Here is a 24,781-nt window from a genome sequence, read left to right as displayed (position 1 = left end):
TAGCTTGGTTTGTTGTGGCATCTTTTTTTTTTTCTCCCATAAAGACAATTAAGACTTTGTCTTTGGAAAAAAAAAGGCAACCAGTGTCAGGTAATTACAAATTAATCTAGCTATAAGAGGTAAACTATGTTTCCACTATTAATATACTTTGTACATGATGTGCATTTTAGAAAGTACATAGGGCAAACACAAATGCTAATTTTTTCAGAAAAAAAAATTATAGATTAAGTTGGAAAATATTTTATGTAACCATTCTGGATTCCACAAGAAATAGAGTAACTAAAACCTCTACAGTTCCGGGGTGTCTTCATTTTATTGCCTTATGTATTTTAACATAATCCTAAAATTAGAGCCCAGGGGTGGAAACGGAATAAATCCCTATCATTCTGAGGGAAATACAGCATTAAAGAAATTACGACGACTAAACGTTTTTAAAAGAAAGTATTTCAACTATCCTCATTGAAGTCTTTTGCTTTGTCTAGTCGTACTTTTCTATACTCCACCTTGTGCATTTACCCATCAGATGAGGGTTTGTTCCCTTCCTGTTTCTTTTGTGTTGGCCCTCAAATCAAGTAAGCCTTTTTTCTTCTTCCTCGATTCATGGTTACCTTTACCAAAGATTTTATGCTTTATCTTCTTGTGTAGACTCCAAAATATTGGGTAGGGGATAATTGATTTTCTAAAATTATTTTGAACTACAGGTAATAAAGAACCTCATATGCTTGCATGTGTTACTAAGTTTGGTTTTTATTTACTCTCAATGGGACTGCAGTGCAGGCAAACCTACAGTTGTATATGCCCTATTATCTCGCACAGAGCAAAGTAAAACTCAGAGAAACTATGAATTTTGGGGAAGAATCCATTTCAGGAGGAGCTGATTATGGCAAATTTTATCACTGATTTTTCTCTTGCCATGGATGCCTTGGAGATGCTAAGCTGGATGCCATCTGATTCCCCAGTGTTTTCAGACTGGCAAAGCTTTAGCGGGATGATGGATTACAATACAAAATGCAGGAGGATTTTGCTTCTTGCTACCTGAATTTCTAAGGCCCAACTGCTTTCTTTACTACCTGTCATTTTCACATGGATTGCTTTTTTTCAGAGTCTTTTCAGCTGAGTTTTTAGTAGTATGGTAATAGAGACCAAGGAACACCACCTTCTGATGAAACACATATTTTAGCCTAGTCTCAACAAAACGAAGCAAATTGTTAACCTCTCGGTTTTACAACATGCCAATAGACCTTTTTCCTCTTAATTTTTGCCTAGTTGCTTATAATTGCTGGATAATTATCTCTCCACACTCACTTTCTTCTGACAGCTTAGTTGTAGCCTCTGGGATTTTAACATCTAATTGGTTTGTCTGCTTAGGTTGTAGATTCTTGAGTCTTGCTAAATTCAGCAAAGCCAGGCAACCAAAGGGGTTAAAAACATTTTGTAATTCTGTCCTCCAGAGCCTTCCTAAAAGGGTTAACAGAGGTGCCAGACTCTGGTTCTTCTTCAGTCATTCTTCACAAGCGTGGTAACTAGACTCAGCGAATACTCCAGCTATCAGAGTAGAGCCCTATAGAATCACCGCACTCAATAAATGTCCAATAACAATGGTGAGGAGTTAGATGAACTATATTTAAAGTATTTCCCCCCTTAATTCCCCTCCTAAATCTGGCTTCCATCTTTGCCTCTTTATGGTATCCAATGATCTCAATTCAGCCAAGTTCAAAGGCATTTTCTCTGTCCTTATCTTCCTTGATCTTTCTGATGTATGGGGCACAGCTTTTCATACCTGCTCCTTTGAAGACTTCTGGCTTCAGTTCCTGAGACACTTCTATTGTCTTTTATTTTTCTTCATCACCACCCTGATCTCTTCACCTATTTCCCACATTTATATGTCTTTTTTTCTTCTTATACCTTCCCAGTCACTTTTCTTCCAACAGATCTTTGATAATTACTATAGTCCTTGTATCCTCTTGCTTTTTGTTTTTATTCTACACAGTTTCCTTTGTTTTCCTGAAGTTGTATAGGTGAAAAACTTACAGATATGCTCTGTCATTGATCCATTTTTTGGTACAGTTTTGAGTTTTGCACATCAAAACTCAAATATGCAGTTTCAACATAGAATGAATGCAATATATACAGATCTCATTTTCACTTTCTCAAGTGCTCACCACTTCTTCAAAAGTCACTTCTTCAGAAAGTCTTACTTGGTCACTCTTCCTCAAATTCTCTGCACCCTTTACCTGCTTGAGGTTTCTTTGCAGCGTCTGTCACTACTCTCATCATGGTGTGCATTTGTTTGTATGGCATTGGAATGCACCACAAAAATATAGGCTTCATGAAGGGAAGAACTTTTTTGCTTTGCTCACTGCCATATAGGCAGCACGCAGAGCAGTGCATGGCAAATAATAAGCACTAGATAAATATTTGAGTGAGTTAATGAATAAGTGAGTAAGGAAGTGAACACACGCATGATTTATTCAGAATCTGTCATTCAGATTCAGAACCTTAGAGTTATCCTTGATTTCTTACTACCTCAAAGCTCTACTCTATATTCTGTTGTGTGAGAGTAAGGCTAAGCCAATGTGATAAATGGGGCCAGTAATAATTCAGTGGCTTAAAGAAGGTAAACATTTGTTTCTCAATTAGAGTTTAGGCTGAATGCTTTAGAGGGAGTGGGCAGCTGTGTTCGCCAAAGTTATTTAGAACATTAGTTATTTCCACCATGTTGTTCCACCATACCCATAGGGCACTTTCATCATCTGCCCGATTAAAGCTGGAGTTTCATAGGTTCCAGCTAGTGGGAAGGAAAAAGAGAACATAAAGGAAACACATCCCCAAGGCTAGAATAACCTACATTATTTCTGCCTGGATTCCGTCAGCAAGGATGAAGTCACAGGCACCCACCCTCCACCCTGTAAGGGAACCAGGGCTATGTGGCCGATCTACGTGTTTATGAAGAAATGGAAAACAAATGTTGACGGGCAGCTGCCAGTCTCCTCCACATCAGTCAACTTCTCAGACTATCTCTCAAACCAATGTTTTCCTTTTCTCCTCATGCTGCCTATAGAAAAGTCCATCCCTTGCCTGAAACCACTATGATCCTGACTTGCTCTTTTCCTAAACCTCAGTCTTTCCCATCACAAGCCTATCTCATTCCAAAAACTAAATGACTCCCCCAAATTATAACTATTTTTAATTCCTTGTTTCAGAATGCTGTGGTTAGCAATTCAACCTATGCCCAGTCTGAATTATTTGTCATGTTTTCAGTCCTCCTCCTCCTCCTCCACAGCTTCACAAGGATAAAGGGTAAAAAGATAAAGGAGTCCAGCACATATTACATATACAGTCCGCATTCATAGGTCTGTCTTTAATAAAGTTTTTTTAGAAATAAGACTTAAATTTTCAGTTATATAACATCACTATATATATATATACATATATATATATACATATATATATATATACACTCTGGGCCTTGAAGAATATATATATATATGTATATATATATACATATATATATAATAAGCACTAGATAAATATTTGAAGAATATATATATTCTTCAAGGCCCAGAGTATAAATGACTTTCAGATTAGTAGTTGATGACGAAACTTAAAAGTCACAAAATAAAACTGTGACCCAGACTTGGATTAAAAACAATCCATATCACTACAGTATTAATATAAGCAATAAAATTCCCTCAAACAACAGTTTCTCTATAAGCCTTCTTTTTAAGGCAGAAGTTTTTTAAGGCTGTTTTTTAGGCAGAAGTACTCACCATGTGTTCTGAAGACCTCTGAAGGGGTGTCCCTAAAACTTTTTCAGCAGGTCTAGGAGGTCAAAACTCTTTTCATAATAATACTGAAAAATTATTTACATTTTTTACTTTCATTCTCTCACAAGTGGACATGGAGTTTTCCAGAGGCTGCATGATGTGTGTTATTGCCAAAGACTGAATAATGAAGCAGAATGAAAATTAAGCTCTCCTCTATAAAGCCAGACACTTCAAAGATTTGCAAAATTAGAAAATTGGAAAAATTGCCCAATCTTCTCACTAAATTTTTTGTTTTGTGACCTATACTTATTTTTCATTAAACAGTTATTTATGAAAAGAAAAAGTTATTTATGGTAACACGCTATTTTAGATGAATAATAAATGTACAAAGTCCTCATTTTTAACTTATCATACAGCAAATATTAATAGATATAACTCAGATAAACAAAAGCTTTTTGAGATCCTCCATAATTTTGAAGAGTGTGAAGGGGTCCTGAAGTCAAAATTTTGAGTCACAGCTTTCAGGAGATAAATTACAGTTTTTTAAATGTATTGGATCCCCCCATATCACCATGCAGCGTCCCCCCTCAATTCCTGGAAGTAAGGAGAGTGGGCATCACTGAAGATGTCGATAAAATAGTTTCCATTCTCTGATCTAAGGTAGTCCCCCTTGAAGTCATCAGGGACAGAGTATTGCTTCTTTGATGTTCTGCTCTTAAACATATGAAGGAAAAGAAGAAGGAATTGAGAACTGTGCTGAGAAAAAGGTACAGAGGTTATTAGGAAAATGGGCTCTGTGGACTCTCATGCATAGCTAATGACTGCAAAGGGCTTTGCGGATAGAAAAGTGTCATGCCACAGCAGAAACAACCAATAGGCATCTTCTTTTCTAGGAGAAACTGCCTCCTTTCTTGATATTCCTTATAAAGAAGATTTAAAATATTCTTAGTCTGTATAGTGATTCTGGAAGATTTCAACTTGAATAACCAAAACAACATTCGTGATGAATAATATTCATCATTTTTATTCTTGGACCATCACTCAATTCTGTAATGTTACAGATTCTATCCTGTTGCTAGACACTTAGCTTTGCCCTAGAGAAAACTCTACACTGCGGCCAAAGGCTGCCATAATACACATTATAAATGCATACCTTTATCCACAAGAATGATTTCATACAGTCCATCACTACAAAATGAAAACAAATAAACAAAGCATCACTCAAATTCCAGTAAATGATTCAATGGGAACAACTTCCTTTATGTTGAGTAAGCAGTATATAACCAGCTTTGGTCTTAGGTCTCAGTGGTAGGGAAGCTACTGGATTTGCCTGAAGGAGTATTTCTGAACTATTAGTTAAGTAGGGGTTACTCCAAAAATTCTAAAGGTGGTGGTTTGGGGCAGGGGGGTGGGTGGGGGTTGTTCAGGCCTTTTTAAAAAAATAATACTTCTATTTTTAAAGTAAATTCTAATTCAGCCGCTAAATATGCTCATCTGCACCTGCAAGACTAACCTTATCTGGGCTTAGATGGGAAGGAAACTACTTTTTAGGTCATTTTAGCCTTAGCATACTTACTATAAAGACATTGCTGGGTGAAATATCTCCAAGCCCTGTTTTGCACATGACACATAAAGACATTTCCCATTAACATTAATGAGACCTATGAATCCATTGATGGTATAATAGAACTAAAAGGTAAGGTTTTATTGGTGATACACCATCTTTCATCCAAGTGTTTTAACTTCTCGTAAAATAGGCAGAAATTTGGCCATGCATAAAATGCAAGAGTGACTACTGTCTCTGAAGTTGTAAAGACTTCAAGGATACATTATAGTTTTAAAAATATGAAATGTACTGTGATATAAATACAGAATTCTAAGTGGTAATCTCTAAAGTATTTCCATGTATTAATTTAGAAAGTGAATGATTTCAGAATTTACTAAGCATTTTCATTCTCCAGAAACTGATAATCTATATATTCCATATTTGATCATTTTAGACATCAGCATTCATTGTTAGTGAAAGCAATTATTGCATTTTACAAACAAAGTCACCTGTCTTGTTTTGTGAATTAAATCTTAAATGTATTTGGGTTGACAGGTTATTTTAATTTCAAGTATTTCTTTTTGAGAATTGATATCCCAAGACAAAAATTTCTGACTACTGGGGCGCCTGGGTGGCTCAGTGGGTTAAGCCACTGCCTTTGGCTCAGGTCATGATCTCAGAGTCCTGGGATCAAGTCCCACATTGGGTTCTCTGCTCAGCAGGGAGACTGCTTCCCTCTCTCTCTCTCTGCCTGCCTTTCCATCTACTTGTGATCTCTCTCTGTCAAATAAATAAATAAAATATTTTTAAAAAATTTATTAAAAAAATTTCTGACTACTGATATATAATGTTAAATAACTAGCAGGTATATTTTGTGAGTTTGAAGTGAGATTTTTCACTATTTGGTCCATAAGTATTCTTCCCTTTATTGCTTAAAATACACTGTTTCAAAGTATGTATGCTTTTTTTTTCACGAATCTGTCTCAGATTTTTCTGAGACAGTTTTCCTGCTAGTACTATCCCAAAATCAAATACACTTTTTCACTTTGCTAAAGCTATTTTTAAAGTAAACCTCCTGTACATACTAAAAAACAAATTAATATTTGTTCTAATAAGTAATACTTGAATTTTTAAGACAAAAAGTATTTTTACCTAGTTGTGACCATTTTTTAATGAAGGAAAACAAGACTTATTTAAAACTAATTAAGAATATAGGTAGCTTATCAAAATGACTGCAGGATAGAACCTGCATAAGTAACATTTTGCCAATCATATCTTTACTGTGCACTGAACAGCTAGTTTACTGTTAGATATTTTAGGACTATGTATGAGCAAATAGACACAACATTTTGAAGAAATATTAATTAAAAAGCTACTAGGAAAAAGTAAAATTGTTCATAGCCCTTACAAGTTAATTCCCACCGTATTTTACTTTATCATATTCAGTGGCCTGTCTAGTATTATCTCCATATACCTGCTAAGTATAACAAGCTTCAACCAACACATTGTATTTGTGACAGGTCAAAATAAACAGCAACCCTTACCCATGAGAACAAGACAAGTCAGTGCCTAAGTACAGTTAAGAATTATTTTCTGGAGAAAGACTATTTTTTCCATCTCCTTACTGAAATTCATCAATTTCATGAAACTTGGGTTTTGTCTTGCTTTATCTTTTTTCATCTAACACACAAGGAAAATGGGAAAAGCATGATATGGATTTGTGGTGCCTCCGAAGCTGGGAGATGATGGTGTTTGTATTACCACCACATTAAGCACATAACCAAATCACTCTCACTCACATCTATGGTTAGTTTTCAAACAGAGGCAATATTATTTATTCCATGCCAGTGACACACACAGACACAGAATGTTGCTTGCAAACTACAAGAACAGTGAATAACAAGATCTAACTAGAAACTCCCTCCTTTCTGAAACAAGAGAAAAATCCCATAGGGATGGACCAAAATTATAATCAATTTAACCTCAATTAATCTGAAATGCGAGCCACAAATTCTTGATTATAAATTCCCCAAGCTTGGCTATTTGTCCTTCTTAAAAAAAGGGCACTGCGAGCAAACCTTGTCCCAATGGTTCCCTTGCCTCCAAGTGGATGGCAGTGCCAGCTTCTCCGTGGTAAAAGCCAGCTGGAGGATCAAGGAAGACCCATGGTTTGCCCAATGAAGCAGTCACGAAAACACTGGAGACTCACGTCACTTCTTTGTGCTCTTGGGAAAAGGAAGGGCGCTCCGCCGCCGCCGCTCAGGGACACCCTGTCCAAGATGGTGACGCATCTTTCTCGGTACATTGAGAGGTGGGGGGAGCAGCTTATTACTGAACTAAATGTTTTTATTGATCGCCCTTGAGTCAGAGCTCACTGACCCCGCAAACCACAAATGGTTATAGCGCAGAACTGTCATTTCCAGGCAGCAAGAAGAGATACGGGATTAGTCCAAGACACCTGGCCCTAGGCTTTCTCCACAGTCCCTCCACCCACTCCGCCTCCGGGGTTCAGAGTAAAGAAAGGGGAAGCAGCGTCCCCCCAACCCCCAACCAGAGGCCCTCTCTGGGGGCCTGGGTAGAAGGAAAGGAGGCAGGACAGAGTTGCGGAAAGCGCCCTCCCTCGCGGCGCGGGACCGGACTGCCGGGCGCTGGTGAACACCCCCACCCAGAGTCGGTGGCCAGAACGCGAAGAGGCCGGGGCGCGGGTCCAAGAAAACAAATGACTGTTTTGCAGCATTCCCATTAAACAATAAAGCGAGCTGTAAAGCCTCAGGTGCTGTGTTTGTTGTGCCGTCTGTGCTGAGCGTTGGCTCCGGCAAGGGTGAGCGGAGCGCACTGGGCCGGGGGAGCGCCTCTTCGGCTGATTCCAGGGCAAGATAAGGAGCCGCCGAGCCACCAGCTCTGTCTAGACTCGCGACCTCACAAGTCAAGCGCCTTGTTTGGATTAGCCCTCCAGATCTGCCAACCTGATCAACTCCTGAAAGAGAAGGGCCCAGCAACACCCTTTTTTCCTCTCCCGGACCACGATTGTCCCTTCTTGAAGGGATCAAGGGCTGACTTGCCTGCAGGAGTCGCGGGGCTGGTTAGACCAGTGTCGGTCCCCGCTTCGGTGCGCCCACCCACCCGCGGGAAACGCACCGGAGGGAATAACCACAAGGAAGATCGGCAGCAATAAGTAGCCATCTCAATCAAATCCACAAATAACACCACCCTGAAATAAACAGGAACCTTCAATCAGTGGAAGGGAAAGAGGACCCCAGACAAGGAGAGGGCTAAGTACAATCTCCCACAGGACTGTCTTAAAGTGGCTTTTCTCCACCTGGCGAAAAGCAATCTTATCCCACAACTTTTTCTCCAAATCTAGGCTTTCTCTTTTAGAGGGGTGTGGGGGTAGAGAAGGTTTCCTTTTTAGAACGATTTGCTTATTATCATTGCCGAGCGCTTTTGCAAAGGATGATTAGGCAGAAAGATTTGATTTTTTTTTTTTTTTTTTTTTTTTTTTTTTATAAAAAGAGTCAAGTAGTTTTTAGTGCTGCTCTGGGGAGGGACTGGCTTCTTGAAGGCACAGAAACTGGCTTCTCAGAGCTAACAGCTTAAGCGCCATAAAAATTAAAGGATGTGATGGTAACAATGCTCACAGCAAACACTCAGCCTTGGTCCCTCCCGCCCCTCCCCCTCCTTCTCTCCCTGTGAACCAACTTCTCTGTCTACACTTCAGAAGTCTCCGGGAGGTGTGGAGAGATCCTCCATCACGACTTGGGACATTGTAAGCTGTGAAGTTTATGTTTGTGGCGCCTGGGCTCAAACAGCCATTCAGTGGCTTGCTCAGTTATCAAGAAAACAACAATCAGAAAAGATCAGTAAACAGCATCGCTGCCAGCGCCCTGAATTAACTACCTGCATTTTAGTTTAAAAACATTGACCCACACTGTACAAGTGAATTGTTTTTATTTTAAATAGTTAACGAGAATTCAAGATTTGGGGCCATTTTTAAAAGTAACACTTTAAAAAAAAAGTAACACTTTTTAAATAAAGGTACACACACACACAAAAATCCTTTGCCTTTTTCTCTAGGCACTTCCAAAGAAAATTTGACTTGCCTTGTTGTGACTAATCTTTAATTGTTGATTAGCAGAAAGGAAGTAAATAGCCCTTAATGAATTAACTCAAGCATAATTTGGATTATAAATCTCCCCTACAAAAATTGGCTAAACTTGACAAATAAGAAAATAAGTACTTTCTGCTTAGTTTACTAGTACTAGGGGTGGGATTAAAAACCTAAACTGATTGAGTTCTATCCAAATTTAGCTCTTCTGGCGGTTTGAACAGAGTTTTTAACATTTTCCTTCTTCTTCTTCTTCTTCTTCTTCTTCTTCTTCTTCTTCTTCTTCTTCTTCTTTTTTTAAGAAAATGGAAAAGGCTAAATAAATCCACATGGATTTGCAATGCCAACGATCTTATGGCTTAAAGATTCAGGGTGGTAGAGAAATGCCAAGTACTTCTAGGTACCTTAAAAGCACATTGTCCTTTAGCTAGTAGTCAAAAGGGCTGAGATAGACCAAAAAAGAGGTCAATGCAATGAGTTTAACAGGCTTATTAGGGTGAATAGTAGCAGAGCATTACAAAGTCATCCATTTAATCTTGAATTAAAAAAAAAAAATCAAGTTGTGAATTGGTAAGTGGGTACACACACCCACGAAGTATGTCAAATAACCAGAAATGTTATTTCAACGAAGAAAAAAGTCTCTTCAAATATGATTCTAACTTAGAAAGGACTTTTTTTTAATGGTAAGGAAAACCAGGCCCATGTAATGAAAAGGAAAGAGAGAATAGACTGAAATAGAAGATGTTATTGCTCTGAAACAATGGGGGGGGGGGGAGGATCCTGAGTATAGATATGGATTCCCTGATTTAAGGAGAGCATCCTGGATGTTTTTAGTTGCATTAAGTTTTAGCTTGCAGAAGCTGGAGGAAATGAGTCATAATGTCCAGAAGGAAGAATTCAGAGTAATAAGGAGAGGGAGGATCAAAGATAATAGCAAACAGGAGGAATTTCATTAGAAGAGCACAGCTCAAAGCTAGGTCTCCAGAGGTGTGCAGGGAAAAGGAGAGTATGTGCAAGAGATGGTTTGCAAACAAGGAGACATTTCAGATACACAATTTAGAGCACATGCTGAGGAGTCTAGAGGGGAACACACCTTTCATATGAATAATACAAGAACTGGAATGCTATCGACCCATCAATCCATTCTCAGCCATCAGGCAACAAATATCTTGAATCTAGCAAGTGAAACCAAATCGTTCATCACTCCCCTCCCAAATTACTGTACTTAAATTCAAGCTGTGGACCTCAGAAAATCTGACATCTATATATGTAAAACATCACCTCTTTCCCCACTCCCCACCCCCCTAACCTTAGAAATAAACGTCAGGATGAGAAAGCATCACAAAGATGTGTGCCTCACCTAAGTCCCTCCATTGCATTCAAACCCTAAATAAATTTTTCCCATCTAATGTCTGTAGAGTCCACCAGAGGCTGGGGAAGGGCATTTAATGTTTTCCAAACCAGGACTTGGGCGATCCGATCAGTAACTTCGCAGACACCAATATTCGCCTTGGACCTGCCATCTTTGCGCTTAATCAGTTAGCCACCCCAGGTATGATGGGGAGAAAAAGTAAAACTGAAAAGGCAGGCAAATAGAAATAGTGAACAGAAAGGTAAAAGAGCCAAGTCCGATGGGAGACATTAGAGAGAGATGGAAGACCGGAGAGGCAAGAGATAGAGCGAGAGAGCGAGCAAGCGAGAGATCTTTCCAGCAGAAGATCTGTGTGAGATAAGACATAACTCCTGTTTTTCTCAACAGAAGACCACAAGCCATTATTACCGCTGGTCAAATTATTACCCCTCTGTGAAGAATTAGACACAACAATCAAAGTAATCAACGGGCATGTCTAATGCACTGTAACATTTTCAATGCAAAGTTTGTTTTCTCTCTGCCCCCACGTTAGAGCCTGTAATTAACCCGTTATGTAGAACGATGCCAAACAAAAGGCTAATTGAGGCTCGTTTCCCGACTTGCCGCAGGTCTGGAGAGGGTGAAAGCAACTGAAGAGCCCGGAGCCGAGGGGCTCCCCCGGTCTCCAGCCGGGCCTCCGCGCTGCCCCCCCCTCAGGGGTCCGAAGGGGCACGAGCCACAGGACACACGATTAAGGTACTTTAGCTCTCGTATTCATTAAGAACTGTCAGAGACGTAAACCGGCCTGACACTGGAGCGTACAAATGAACCCAGTTTCTAAAGAGTCAAAGAGTCATCCCGGGGTGGAGAAAGTGGAGGCGACAGTGTGAAGCCTCAAATCTTCAGTCTGCACCCGCAAACGAAGAAGCACCAAGCAGCCTGATTCCGGGCAAGGCCCTTTATCTATCCCCGGGTTCTAGCTCTCACACAGGAACTACTGCTAAATGCAGGGGCGGGGAGTGCGAGGGGGGAGTGTTAGAAAGCAAGTCCCCGTTAGTCCGAACACTGGAGGGGGCCAGCGGAGCACTCCACCCGGCCCCATCCCGCGCCTCAGCCCTAGCCCGAGATACATCCAAGGTTTGGGGAATTAAGAGTTGGGGGAGAAAAAGGGAAGGGGAGGGGGCTGGGAGGGAAGGGGGTGGGGGAGAGACAAGAAAAGACACACGCTGACCGGTCTGGGAATTGCTGAGAACACGCTCTCCCCCTAGGCCTGCTCTTCCTGCGCAAATAAAGCAGCATTTCTCAATCGGCTGACAGCAGCCACTGGTAAATAATGGTCATACCTCACTGACTAGGCAGAAAGGCTCTCTTTTAGCAAGAGCTTATACTTGAAATATAGGTCATTTCAACAATCCTAAGCAGGAGACTTTGGCATAAAGCACTTACTCCCAGAAAATACAATAGTGACTCGAAATAAAAACCTATTTTAAGCAGGACCCTCTTCCTATTTGGGTGGGTGGACAGGGCAAGAAAAGAGAGGGGAGGATGGAGAGGTAGGGAGCAGAACGGGGAATAGCAGCTTATTTTAAAAACAAAACAGTAACATCACCGCTGAGAACTCAAGGGTTCCATCCACTTTTGATTCAACTATTAAAATACAAACTGGCAAATTCGACCTTAACTCTTTGCAATTAAATATCACACCTACTGTATGTCAGTTTACCCCATTCACGTGCAGTCCTTAGTTCCAGACATTTTAATGGCTTACTTGTAAACGTATAAAAGAGGGACCCTGGATCATTGCATTTATTTATCTATGCCAAACGTTTATTAGTGAAATAGTCCTGAAGATATAATTCTACATATGGCGCTTTGATTTCACATAATATGTTAAGAAAAAAGACAAAACACATAGAATTAGACATATAATTCAAAGACCACGGTATAACCTTTATCTTTTTTTTTTTTACTTCAGCAAACAAAAAATAATGTCAAATGACATGAAAAGTGGCAAGTCTTTTGACAATAAATAATAAATTACTTTATAATTTTTGCAATGCAAGAGCAAACAAAAAAAAAAAGTTTCCTTTTTTTTTTTCCTCTTTATTTCCAGAGAGAGAAAACAGTCATTTTAACCAATAACTATACACATCTTTGGGGGAAAAGTTCGTGGACAGACACAAGTCAAACACAATCCCGAGACGCTTGTGGCAAAATAGAGGTAACCTTGTTGCAATGCTTTATACGTTGGTTTTTAAATTTGAATTCAAAAACCTTTAAAGTCGCTTCAGACTTCTTGATAGAGGATGGATCTCAAAAAAAAAAAAAAAAAAAAAAAGAAGAAGAAGAAGAGGAGGAGGAAAAAGGAGGAGGGGGAGGGGGAGGTGCAAAAGTAAAAAAGAAACCAGCTATAGGACATGCTAAGAGACCCAGGATTTCAATTAACCCCTCATTAAAGTCAACTAAAAACATCACAAACCAACGCAGCTCCACCTTCCTGAAAGGACTCTTTCAGCCAAGGAGGCCAGTTTCTCTTCCTGCCCATTTGCTGGAGCTCCTGTTTGGCAAGGCAATGACCAATATAGAAACAGCACCATTCAGAATAGGATGGACTAGAAAATCTCTATTTCTGCTTTTCTCTAGATGTGCAGTGAAATGAAAATGCTTTTTTTTGAGATCCTTGAATATAAATCCTCTACGTTTTAAAAACGTCTTTTTTTTTTTTTTTTTTTTTCAGTACTCCTAAGGTCATTGGATAGCGTATGATGGGTTTGGGTTTTGTTTGTTGTTTAATTCTAGTAAAATCCCATGATTGTCTTCACAGTGTTGCTACCATATCACCTTGTCATTAAAACAGACTTCGTGCATTTCATGGAGCATTCATTTCTCGATTCAGTTTTCATTGACTGGGTCATTAAATACTTTTGTTTCGGAGTTCAACATTATACTTTCCCACTTTCTCCAACGGGGACGGGGGGAGAAAAAAATACATCGGAATGAATGTTCCTCATGCCTCAATTGGACTGGCTACCATGCTGTTAGGTGTATCTGGGAGCTGAGAGGACATCGACGCCACTTCACTGCCAGTGGAGTTAGAGCCCGGTCCTCCTTCTGAAAAATTCACCTGTGTAGAAGGTGGAGAAATGAATAAAGGAGGCTGCGATCGTATTCTTTAAAGGATTATAAACACGCCATATGAGTATCCATACGTGCGAGGATTTGCATGTGTAGATGGATATACAGATAAAGATATCTACATGTGACTGAAGAAAAGAACTTGAGAAGAAATCCTCTCGCTTTCCCATCTTTCAAGAGATCTCTGTTTTATCTGAAACTGAATTCCCAACATTGTGTTGCATTAAATTATTTAAGAACAAATGTGTTTCCCACTGTAAAATGGCATCGCAACTCTACCATGCATGCTCGAAATAAAATTATCCTGCTGGCTACATGCTGCCCTGGGAGCAGGCCAGTTCTCAGTCTCTAGGCATCAAAGCCTCTCTTCTCTAGTTGGAAAATCCATAACACACGCTCAGATCGTGTGACAGGAGATTCAGAGAAGGCTCCACAGAACAATGATTAACTCCTCAGAGGGTTCACAGCGTGGGCTTTCTTCCTTGTTGTTTGTTGGTTCTGCTGTCTTTTGGCCTTCCTCTGTCTTTCTCTTTCTCTCTCTCTTTAAATCAGGCTCTTCCTTCCGAGAGGAGACCCATATATTATAACGTCATCGCATTATAAATATCTGGCTCCTTCTTTTAAACCGAAAGTATTGTGTTGCTGTTGGAAACCTCCTTCTCCACTCTGCCCCCACACCCCCCTCCTGCCTTGGCTTCCCTCCCACTGCTCTCATCTAACACTAAAGTTTTAGAAGGTACAGACACTTGGCTGCCCTGAGCCCTCCTCTTACTTGCCTTCTATGATCCAGGTTTTGCTCAAATAACTCATAAGATTAACCTCACTTTAAAATAAGTTCTTTTTCCTATTTCCAGAGTCTACCTTCCTTTTTATCCTGTTAAATTTTCCCATGGTGAGGTCAAGGGACTTCTCAAATTTGCCCAGCCTCTAGACTGGTCTACTTACAAATGTAAACCCCAGGCCAAGTCCTTGTAACCACTGCCTCTGGCCTGTTATTTAACTGTTGCCACAGAGAAATAAAATGTTGTCCGGGTAAATGTGAGGGTAAAAAGTTAACCTTGACTAAAGTTTTATTTTAGAAGAAAGGAACACGTTTTTAGAATAGATCTTATAGTTTTATAGAACAAGATTTCAGAGGACTTTTGACCACTTAAGAAAAAAAAATATGTGTATATATGCCATATCACAAAGTACCTGGTATTTAATAATCTTATTTATCTTGACCTTTAAGCCTTTTGCAGGCATAAGGTGAGTTAATTTTCTCTTCTCTGGGTCTGCAAAATATATTAATGCTAAAACCGGTTTTCATGCGCTCTCCAATTGGTAGAACTCATGTTCCTTTGGCCAGACATGGACCACAGTATGTGACTGCATATAACATCTGAACTCAAACACTTTAAATGTTAAAGCAGGCCTACGTTGTAGATGAAGTTGGTCCCAGAAAAGGATAATAATAATGAAAGGTATCCATCATGTCTTTAAATAACTGAAGTCTCTATTGATACATGTGAAAATTGCACTCAGACAGGTGCCTGCTCCCCATTGATAAGAACACTGATTATGTCTTACAACATCGGTTATTAATACGAACAGCTTGATTTTGGTCTTTAAATACACCATTCTCTAGGAGCTGAGAGGGAATAAATTCACTCATTGCTGATCAAAATGACAAGGTGATCTCTAAAGTCCTTTCAAGCTCTAAAAGTCTAAGATGTATGATTCTGCAACCCCCTCCACCCTTCCATGCATGTTTAGGTACTTAGATACCTTGGAGGTTATCCCTCAAAGCAGACCAAATGGTCAAATTATGAACTCACAGAAAAGACTCACAAGAAGTCCGTTTCCCTTCAGCACTTGCCTCATCTACACCAAACCTCCTTCATCTCTCTCCAACCCTGGAGCCAGGGAGGCACCCTCTCCTCCTTGAATCTTTCATGGTGTGACAGTTAAGCCAGAATCTTCTTTTTGCTAGAGATTCAGCCCTCCTCAGTCTGAGAGCTGACACTTACCAGTTGCTGAAAAGCAGGCTGATCTATGTCACTCTGCAAGGCGAAGTCACTCAGTACTTTCCAAGGCGGCTGGTAACTTTGCACTTCCACTGGGTTTGCCTGTAAGCCACCATCGTGTCTCTCTGGACTGGCAGCCACCATGGGAGTTCCTGTCATCCCCTGGATATTCTGTGAATAGGCCCCCCCAATCCCAACATGTTAATGATCGAACTCCTGCCCTAGATTGTCTGCACAGGCTAAGCAAATAGGCCCTGGCATTATCTTATCTATATAGTGGCCATTATTGACTCAGTTAATCTGCTGCATGTATGGATATTAGCCGGAGTTCGTTTTGTTTTATTATATGGTTTTTCTGCTTCCGTGGGTGGGACTAGTCGATCTCCTCGGACCCTACTAAACTAAATTCTATTGTGACTTTCTCCTTTCCGTTTACAATCACAGCTAGCTCATCCCAGCTCCTCCCATCTGCCTTCACAGACTATGGCATTACAGCGGTGGAAAGCTGCAGCCTCTAAACACGGTGGGTTTTCTGGGCAGTTTCAGTTACACTTTCTCCAGGCACTTCTCTTCACAGAGCCAACCCCCACCCCCAAGCATTTGGGTCTGGCCTCTATTGTGTGCTATTACACACTCACCAACTTGAAAAGTGCCCCGGCCCAGGCTTGGCTGGCCTGCCAAGTTGAATGACAGCGGGGGTTTTATGGCATTTAAAAATAGGGCTAAAGAGGTAAAAAGAAAAAAAAAAAAAGAACCTCTTTAGTTTAACACAACCAGAAATCCTGTGGAGTGGGTGTTGCCATGGATCTATGGAGCCCTGGGCTTTACCAAGAGCAGAGTCGTCATGGGTCACCTTGGTGCACCTCACTTGTCTGAAGGTGCTGAGGCAGGCCTTGCCCAGAGTCAAGGGACACACCCGGGAGGTCAATGGCCAGGGTGACCCACCCACCGACCCCTGAATTAGATGGGGAGCCAAGGAGGAGTCTCTCACCCTGATGCTTGAGGAACTGACAACCTGAATGTTGGCAAAACAGGACCAGAACTTATTCTGGTCCCGGGGTGGGGTGGGAGCAAGGACTGAAGGGCATAAGCCCACCCACGTGGGCTGGGGGTGGAGGTTCAGGACTCAGCAAGGGCCCTTGCCAGCTTCTTCTCCCTTGGGCATGGGTAGAGACAGTAAGGGGCTGCCGGCTTTGGCCCTGAAGCAGGATGGAACCCACGCGCAGGCCAACCTGGGCAGCCCCTTGCACCTTAAGCATAGCCCTGCTCCCTGCCCAGGTCCCACACCCCCAAGGGCCACTCACAGTTTTGTCATTGGGCTGCTGCTGCTGGAGCTGCTTCATCATGATGCTCCGCTTCTTGTCCTTGCACCGCTTGTTTTGAAACCAGACCCGGATCACACGGGGGCTGAGGCCCGTCATCTCCACCAGTTGCTCCTTCATGAGTGCGTCTGGCCGGGGGTTGGCGGCATAGCAGGTCCGCAAGGTGTGGAGCTGCTTCTCGTTCAGCACAGTCCTAACGCGGGTGGTCTTCTCCGGCTGTTTGTGGACGTGGGGCCGCAGGGCTGGCTGCCGGGCGGAGATGGGCTCAGCTGCAAGGCAAGGGGTGCGGTGAGTGTGGGGCTGGGCATCTCTCGCCTTCCCGTGCTGCTCCCGGTCAATGGCCAGTGTTTTGCAGTCTCATGGCAGAGGTAGGGACCAGGGAAGCAAACGGGAGAATAATACGTGGCTCTCTAATCTGAGAGGCCAATGCTGAGTAATTCAGGCCCAGAACACTGCCTCCAACCCTGCTCTTATCAACAAAGCCTTAGCAAAGGGGCTCAGGTCTCAGGTCTCAGGGGCAGCATCATTCAGCATCGTTTCTCCTCCATCCTTGCCTGTCCTCATACCCAGACTGTGCCTAGGTTACACGAGTACCCACCACCTCCAGACTCTTGGACAACAGGCACAGATAGTACAAAGGGAAATGGAGAACACCCCAATGTCAGCCAGAGACACTATACCAGCCAGGAGGTCTTTAATGCAAAGGTCAAAGAGAATTATGCCAGAAAGCCTTGAACTTCAGTCCAGAGAGGGCAATCGTGTCAAGGGGCTAAAGAAATTCAGTATTTGGCCATAATCCCAGTCCTTGATTTTTCTTACTACTAAATCTACCTGGCTGTTCCTGAGATGGGCTGACCCCATGCAAAAAAAAAAAAAAAAACAAAAAACAACTGAAAACTGTTGAGCTGCCTAGTCTCTAGATAAATAATAGCTGGGAAGTGTTCTGTCTCCTGACTTCCTCCCAATATTTCCACCTCTTCTGTGTTTCCCCACAAGCAGAGCACAGGTTGCACAGAACAGAAATTGCCACTTTGGCTTTGCCCCTGTGCAAGCTAGCCATATATCCTCCAGAACAGAAGTCTTACAGCCTCTGAAAAAGTAGAGTGGACAGATCTGTTTCCTCACCACCAGTGTTTAGTAAAAATTAATACTTCAAAAATGCACCAGGTAGCTCTATTCCTGAGGAGTAGATCTAGTCCTGAGGGGAAGTAAGGTTTGAAGACATTGTCTGCCTTCTCATGCAGCTCCTCTTCCTGGCCAGCCTTGTCCTGTTTCTACTCTCCTTCTTGGGGAAAGGGCTCTCTGAAACGTATGGTACAAATCCTGCACCTTCCAGGACCCCTAGGGTCAGGTCAAAACCTACTAGGTCCATTTAGTGTTACAGCGACAGGCCTGAAGATGAAATTCTCACCAAATCACATAGAACGAACGGTTTAAAGAGGCAGGCTCCCTTTAAAAGGCAATTACTGCAGATTAGCTTGTTGACAGTTTTAAATTACAGCTCTGTGCAATGGCCGGCAGTTATTAAGACTGTATCTGTTCACATCCATTCTTTCACAAAAGGATAAAAATAAACTTTAAAAATGTTTTAGAGTGTGGGGCAGTTGCAAGGAAAGAGGATTTCAAAGGCTAAATGACTTAGGACCACCTAAGCTTCCTTCACCGGGTTAAAGGAGGAAGCTCTGGGGGCCCAGAGCTCCACCCCTTTAATTAGGCAGCGGCAGGAAGAATACCTGGCCGGGAGCTGAAGCCCATTTTCAGTAAGTCCCAGTTTGGAGGCCAAGGTGAGCTGGAAGTTGTGTTTGGATGTGTGTAAACGTGTATGCACAAGTGATGTACGTTCATGTGTACCCATATTTATACATGCAGGTGAGCAGATGTGCCGGGGAAGGAGATCTGGGGAGACTGGGAGTGCACGGAATCGTGCACAAAAGAGCAAAGTATGGCGTAAACTGCTCCCATCTTTTAACTGCTGGCCGCGGGCCCCAGCGACTGCCCTTTGGCTACCGAGGTGGCCGAGGTGACACGCACACTGGGTGCGCCCTGGCCTACCCCAGCACCAGCCTCCCCCGGGCTGGCCTCCCTCCAGGCAAGGAGTACCTGCCATTTGCAGCGGCCGCGCCGGGTGCAGAGGGCTGAGTGGGTCTCCGGCCCCCAGGCTGGCCCTCTCCACCACGTCGTGGTCCGCGCGGCAGAAGAGCCCGTCCTCCCGAAGCGCGAACTCGTCCCCGGGGATGAGCTGGCGGCTGCAGGCCACGCAGCGGAAACACTCGATGTGGTACACCTTGGAGCGGGCGCGCATCACGAAGTCGTTCTTGCTGAAGCCGATGCTGCACTTGGCGCATTTGATTCCGTACAACCTGCGCGCCGCCGGGCAGGAACCGGGGGGAAAACACAGAGAGGGGGTCGGGTCAGAGGGGGTCACTTCAAGCCGGCGCTGCCCCGGCCCAAGATTGCTGAGTACCCAGGGCCACGCTGCCCGGGGACATTGAAGTCAGCGTTAGCCGACCGGCTGGGAATGGGAGGAAAGGAATCATTAAGTTTCTCTCTCTTCTCCTCCCTTTCTTTTACCCTCTCCTATTTTTGTTTTTTGTTTTTGGGGTTTTTTTTCCTATGAACCTCTGTGTCACCGACTGTAGCTCTTACTTCAGAACACCCCCAAAGTAAAAATCTTTGATGTGCTGGAAACCTGGACCTCTGTTCTAGCCCAATCCCGGGGTTACCCTTGCAGATCTTGGCAGAAAGGAGTGAGGGGGGGACTCTGGTAGTCATTGGCCCTACACTTTTGCTTTCTTATCCCCCAATTTCTGCTGCAAGAAATGTCTCTAAAACTGCTCCAAAAAAGTCCTTCCAAGAGAAAGAAAGGTGAGGGGAGAAGACTGTCCCTTCACTCATTTATAAATATACACAGATGCGCAAGCAGAGTAACAAAATGAAACCTCCGAGGGTTTCCAGATCCCCTTCTGCACAATAAGCATGTTGCAGCTTTCCCCCAACTACAGATTTTTTCTGGGGCAACAGTGTTAACAGAAAGTTTCCTCTCCATTCTTCCTTTATCATCTTTAAAATCTGCCCCTGCTCCCTCAATTTTTTTCAAGCTGTTCAAGCATCTACCTCTATTTCAGTGTGCTTGAGAACCATGACCAGCCAGAAGAATGAAAAGACCCACTTCTAAGGACCTCCTCACTCCTGACCTTTCCTTACCAAGGGACAATCCTTGTAGGTTCCACCTAGGTGGCACTGCCCTGACCACCTCTCCATGTATCAGTAATAACAGAAGTGGGAGCTTTCCTACAAACAGAGAATGGACCAGAGGAAAAGATCCACACAAAAATGGGAGGAGGGCACCTCACTCCCCCAAGGAAAGCAGGGCGTTCAGACCTAAATACAGTCTCTGTTCTGCTTTTACAACTATAGGAGTTCAAAGGGGGACACACAAACACACACACGTACACACACACATAAGCACAAAACTGAGAGAGAGAGAGAGAGAGAGAAGGGTAAAAGGTGAAAGCGATTGGCTCCTTCTACAAATGTGTACATGAAATTGGCTACATGAAGGTCCGTATGCAATTGAGGAAAACGCTATCTCCTCAGGAGTAAAGATAGTCCTAGAGGTGCAAAGTGAGCTGTCCCTCTCCAGAATACGGAGTCCACACACTCACCAAGTAAACAATGAAAACGGCTCATTTGTCGGAGGTTAGAAGGTAGATTCAAAAGTTTTTCCTCCCTCCGCCTACTTTTTGTGAGATCTTCCATTTCATAGGAGGACTTTACCTTGCCTGTGACCAAACAATTTGGAAAATCCCTCCCCCTTCCTCCAGTTCCCCACATGCCCTCTTTCCTCCCACTCTCCTCTCCTTCCCACCCCCACCCCACGGAGTATTAATAAACCCTTACACACACTGTTCAGTTTTACCTATCAAGATTATACTCTCTATTTCATGATTTCACCGTAAGAAAAAGTGCCGGACTGAATAGGTAAAAATTGTGACCACATTCTTAACTCTTGACTACACTTCGCAGCTCCAGAAAACGTATGACTTACAAAAGCTAATTACTTGTTAATAGCCACTAAAGAAATGTTAAAAATACATAATATTTTGACACTATTTAATATAATAGTGAAGGTGTTATCTCTTCTGTTTTTTATTAAAACAATAAAATTTTCTTTAGGAATTCTACTGGCTTCCTAAGGCAGAAAAAATGAAATTTCTGACACATGTATATACACAGGTCAGAGAAAACTTGAGATTTGTGAAGCATGAAGTTTAGACACAAAATAAGCTGAAAGAAAAAAAAAAAAAAAAAAACCTCAGAAAGTCCCCTATGTGGTTTTAGCCTTGTCAGTATGGGCAATTCGCTCATTTTATCAGTTACCAGATTTTAATGTGAGAAAGGAAGCTGTTCAATTATCTAAATATACCAATTGTTCGTAGACAGATGATGGGCAATTTGATCTGCTCTGTCTAATTCATCAGCTCAGATAAGATAAGAAAGAAAAGATAGTCAGATGTCACCAAAGGGTTAATATTTAAAAAGATTAAATTTCCAGTCTTTTTGCAGGGAATATTGGGTTGGTTTTGAAATTTTCCAAGAAAGGACTCTTACCCTAAAAATACATGGGGCAATATTTCTATTTGCACTTTCAAAGTGCACTTCTAAACATCCTTAGGTCAAACTTTTATTTTGCCTACTGCACTGACATCTCCACAAAATTTGTAAAATTACTAATAAAACACTGAACTATAAAAAAAATGAATAGAGAAAAACACTGTACAATACAATAAAATCAACCTTTAAAAAAGAAAGTTTAGAAAGCCCAAGTTATCCATCTTTTCATTTCTGCTTGTTTTGGAAGAGGAAGGATGAAATAAGAAAATAATTTCAGCATCACAAATTTCAAGAGCAATTAAACAAGCTTCAACACCACACAATTTACGAAAACCACTACTGAGGTTGTGAGGGGATGCCCCCTAAAAAGTGAGATAAACAGAATAATTTATGTAACATACTTAAAGGGTAACTTTTGCACACTAGACCCCCACTAAGGCATACTTCGCAAAAAGACAAAGTCCCATCTAATATTAAGAAAAGAGTAGAGAGAGACATGGAAATCTCACAAAATTAAGGAAGCAATGTAAATGGCGTACCTGATATAATCTCTTTTACAGTAGGTTTTCCCATCTCTAACAAAGCACGTACAGCTCTCGTCCAAATACTGATTACACTCCGCACATTTCAAACATGCCGCATGCCATTCCAAATCCGGAGAAACCCTCAGAATATACTGATCGTGAATTTGATTGCCGCAACCAACACATAGGGAAATCAGACGTTTTTCTGAAATGAAAATAAATACATGATTGACTAACCGTTTACTTCCTACAGAGATAAACACACTTTTAGTGTCGTTCTCTTATAGGGCGTACTCTGGGAGTTCCCCCCCCCCTTTCTTTTTCTTTCTTTCTTTCTTTTTCTTCTTTTTCTTCTTCTTCTTTTTTTTTTAAGAGTATTGCACTTTGGGATGGTAATTGAAGTGTGCCATCAAAACCTTGACTCATTTTAAAAAGGAGGTGGAATATATGTAAAACGCATTTTTGAATAGTCTGCATTTGTGAGCCTAGCACGCAATCAAACCCGTTCATTTTGTATTTCTTTTTCCTCCCACCTCCCTCTTTGCCGTAATCATTGGGGGAAGATTAGGGATAAGTCAAGTCAAAGAAAAGGTTTTGACTAGAAGCGTTAAGCAAACGCTTATATTTTCCATGAAGCAGGCTCTTAAATAGCACAGAGGACTGGATATTGTTAGTAAGAGCAGACATCAATACAGTTGTCACTCGCTCTCTTTTGCAAGTCTAATGCTAATTCACATCTCCGGGTATTGTATGTACAGGCGGACCTTTGCAACAGAATAACCCTCTCGGAGAGCTCCAGATTCCCGAGGAGGAAATCCCGTCTTAGCCCCAGAGGGCTATGGTTTTGGAGGGCACACAGGCGAACTCAAAACACCAGGTACGACCAGTTTCCCGAAGATCAGAACCGACAGCAAGCATGCAGGCGTGGCGGCCCCAAGAAAAAGCCACCTTTCCTCTCTCTCCAGGCAAGGACTCCAACTCTAAAGAGCCCGTGCCTGAGAGAGACCCCCGCACAAGAACAGCACACCGAGCCCCACAAGGTAAAAGAGCCTCTTACTTTTTGGTGGATCTCCCATGTCTCCCATATCTGTAAGAGGGAGTAATGTCCACAGTGAAATGGTGGTTGTACAGTTGGTGAACAGCCCACAGAGAGGATGCTGGAGCTGTGGCTAAGTGGGGAATAGTGGCCCCTGGGGTTGCCAAGGCTGAGGGAGCCGCTGCCCGGCTGCGCCGCGCCCTCGCGGATCTGGGAGTCCAAGTTAAGCCGGCGGAGCTGGCGGAGCGGAGGCGCTGCGGCGGCGGCGGACTCGGCGCGGCTCGGGCACCTCTCTTCCTTATCTCTTACTCAAACTTCTCAGCTCCAACTCAGCTCCATCGCCATTGGTCTGACGCAGCGCGCGGGGACGTCAGGCGAGCGCCGCGCCCATTGGCTGCGGGGCGCGCGGCGCAGCTGTTCTGATTATCATATTTCAGCCTCGCCGCCGCCGTGCGCCACTGACCGCTCGGCGAGCCCGCGGGAGAGGATTAGGGCTCCCGAGGCAACTTGCTCCGGGCTGAGGCCGCTCTCCCCCGGAGCTCGGGCTGCCCGGCCGCTCTGGCTTTTGGCCTTCCTCTTCTTCCCCTTCTCCTCCTCCTGCCCCCTCCCTTGCTCCTGGCCGGCCGTGCCGTCTGCGCCCTCGCCTCCCGTCGCGCTGCTCCTCCGCCCTGCGCTCCTGGGGTCCCCGCAATCCGGCTGGCTGTGCTGCGCGCGGGGCACTTTTCTGCCGCCGGTGGCGAGTGGCTGGTGGGTAGGTCTTCCTGATGACGAGGTCCTTCTAGGGTTCTTGGAAAAGGGGCGACTTAGGACAGGCCTTTTGGCTCGGTTTGGTCTCGCGCTTTAGCGCTCAGCTCCCGGCCTGGCCGGGCTTGGCTGCCGGGGAGGGGGAGTTCCCGAACTGGCCGCGCCTGGCGCGCCGGGAGCTGCCTAGGGGAAGAAGAAGCGGGATTGGGATGAATAAACCCGCAGGAATGGTTCTCTACTGCTACCCCCACTGTCCCGTTACCACCACCTTTCCAAAAAGGGTCGGGTGGGAGGAAAAGAGCGCTTCTTGCCTTAGCGGAGAATCAGGTTGGGAACACGCAGGTAAAACCAGGTGGGCTCCGCGGACCACTCTCTCCTAAACAGTCCCTGAGGTCTGCTTTTGCGGTTCAGCCCTAGAATTTAGAAGCGCACTAACCCAAAGCCAAAGATTGAAATCTCTTGCGGTAGTGGAAAGTTTGTGAAGCGATTATGTATATCCTGTCCCGTTCCTCTGTACGCTGGTCTCCTGTCCTTTGTTTTTCAGCAAACGTGTGCAATTGCTGGCTGTGTTTCGGCAATTAAAAGGACAGCTCTCCACGTCTCTAGAGATTTAAAAAAAAAAAAAAATGTG

At 43.1% G+C, this 24,781-nt stretch overlaps 1 protein-coding gene across 1 annotated transcript; it reads right to left on the bottom strand.

Moving 5' to 3' along the window:
* Positions 1-12,645: 12,645 nt before the first annotated feature.
* On the bottom strand, positions 12,646-23,687 carry ISL1 (ISL LIM homeobox 1). The gene is made up of 6 exons (XM_059173444.1): positions 23,428-23,687; positions 22,386-22,575; positions 19,333-19,592; positions 17,215-17,501; positions 15,914-16,081; positions 12,646-13,893 (listed from the first exon to the last, which is right to left on the bottom strand). Exons 1-6 carry the CDS (start codon positions 23,453-23,455, stop codon positions 13,777-13,779), a joined length of 1,050 nt encoding a protein of 349 aa, XP_059029427.1. The 5' UTR covers positions 23,456-23,687; the 3' UTR covers positions 12,646-13,776.
* Positions 23,688-24,781: the final 1,094 nt, after the last annotated feature.

Source organism: Mustela lutreola, chromosome 5 (assembly GCF_030435805.1).
Source record: "Mustela lutreola isolate mMusLut2 chromosome 5, mMusLut2.pri, whole genome shotgun sequence".
Lineage (NCBI taxonomy): Eukaryota > Metazoa > Chordata > Mammalia > Carnivora > Mustelidae > Mustela > Mustela lutreola.
This window is presented reverse-complemented; position numbering and strand designations above follow the sequence as displayed.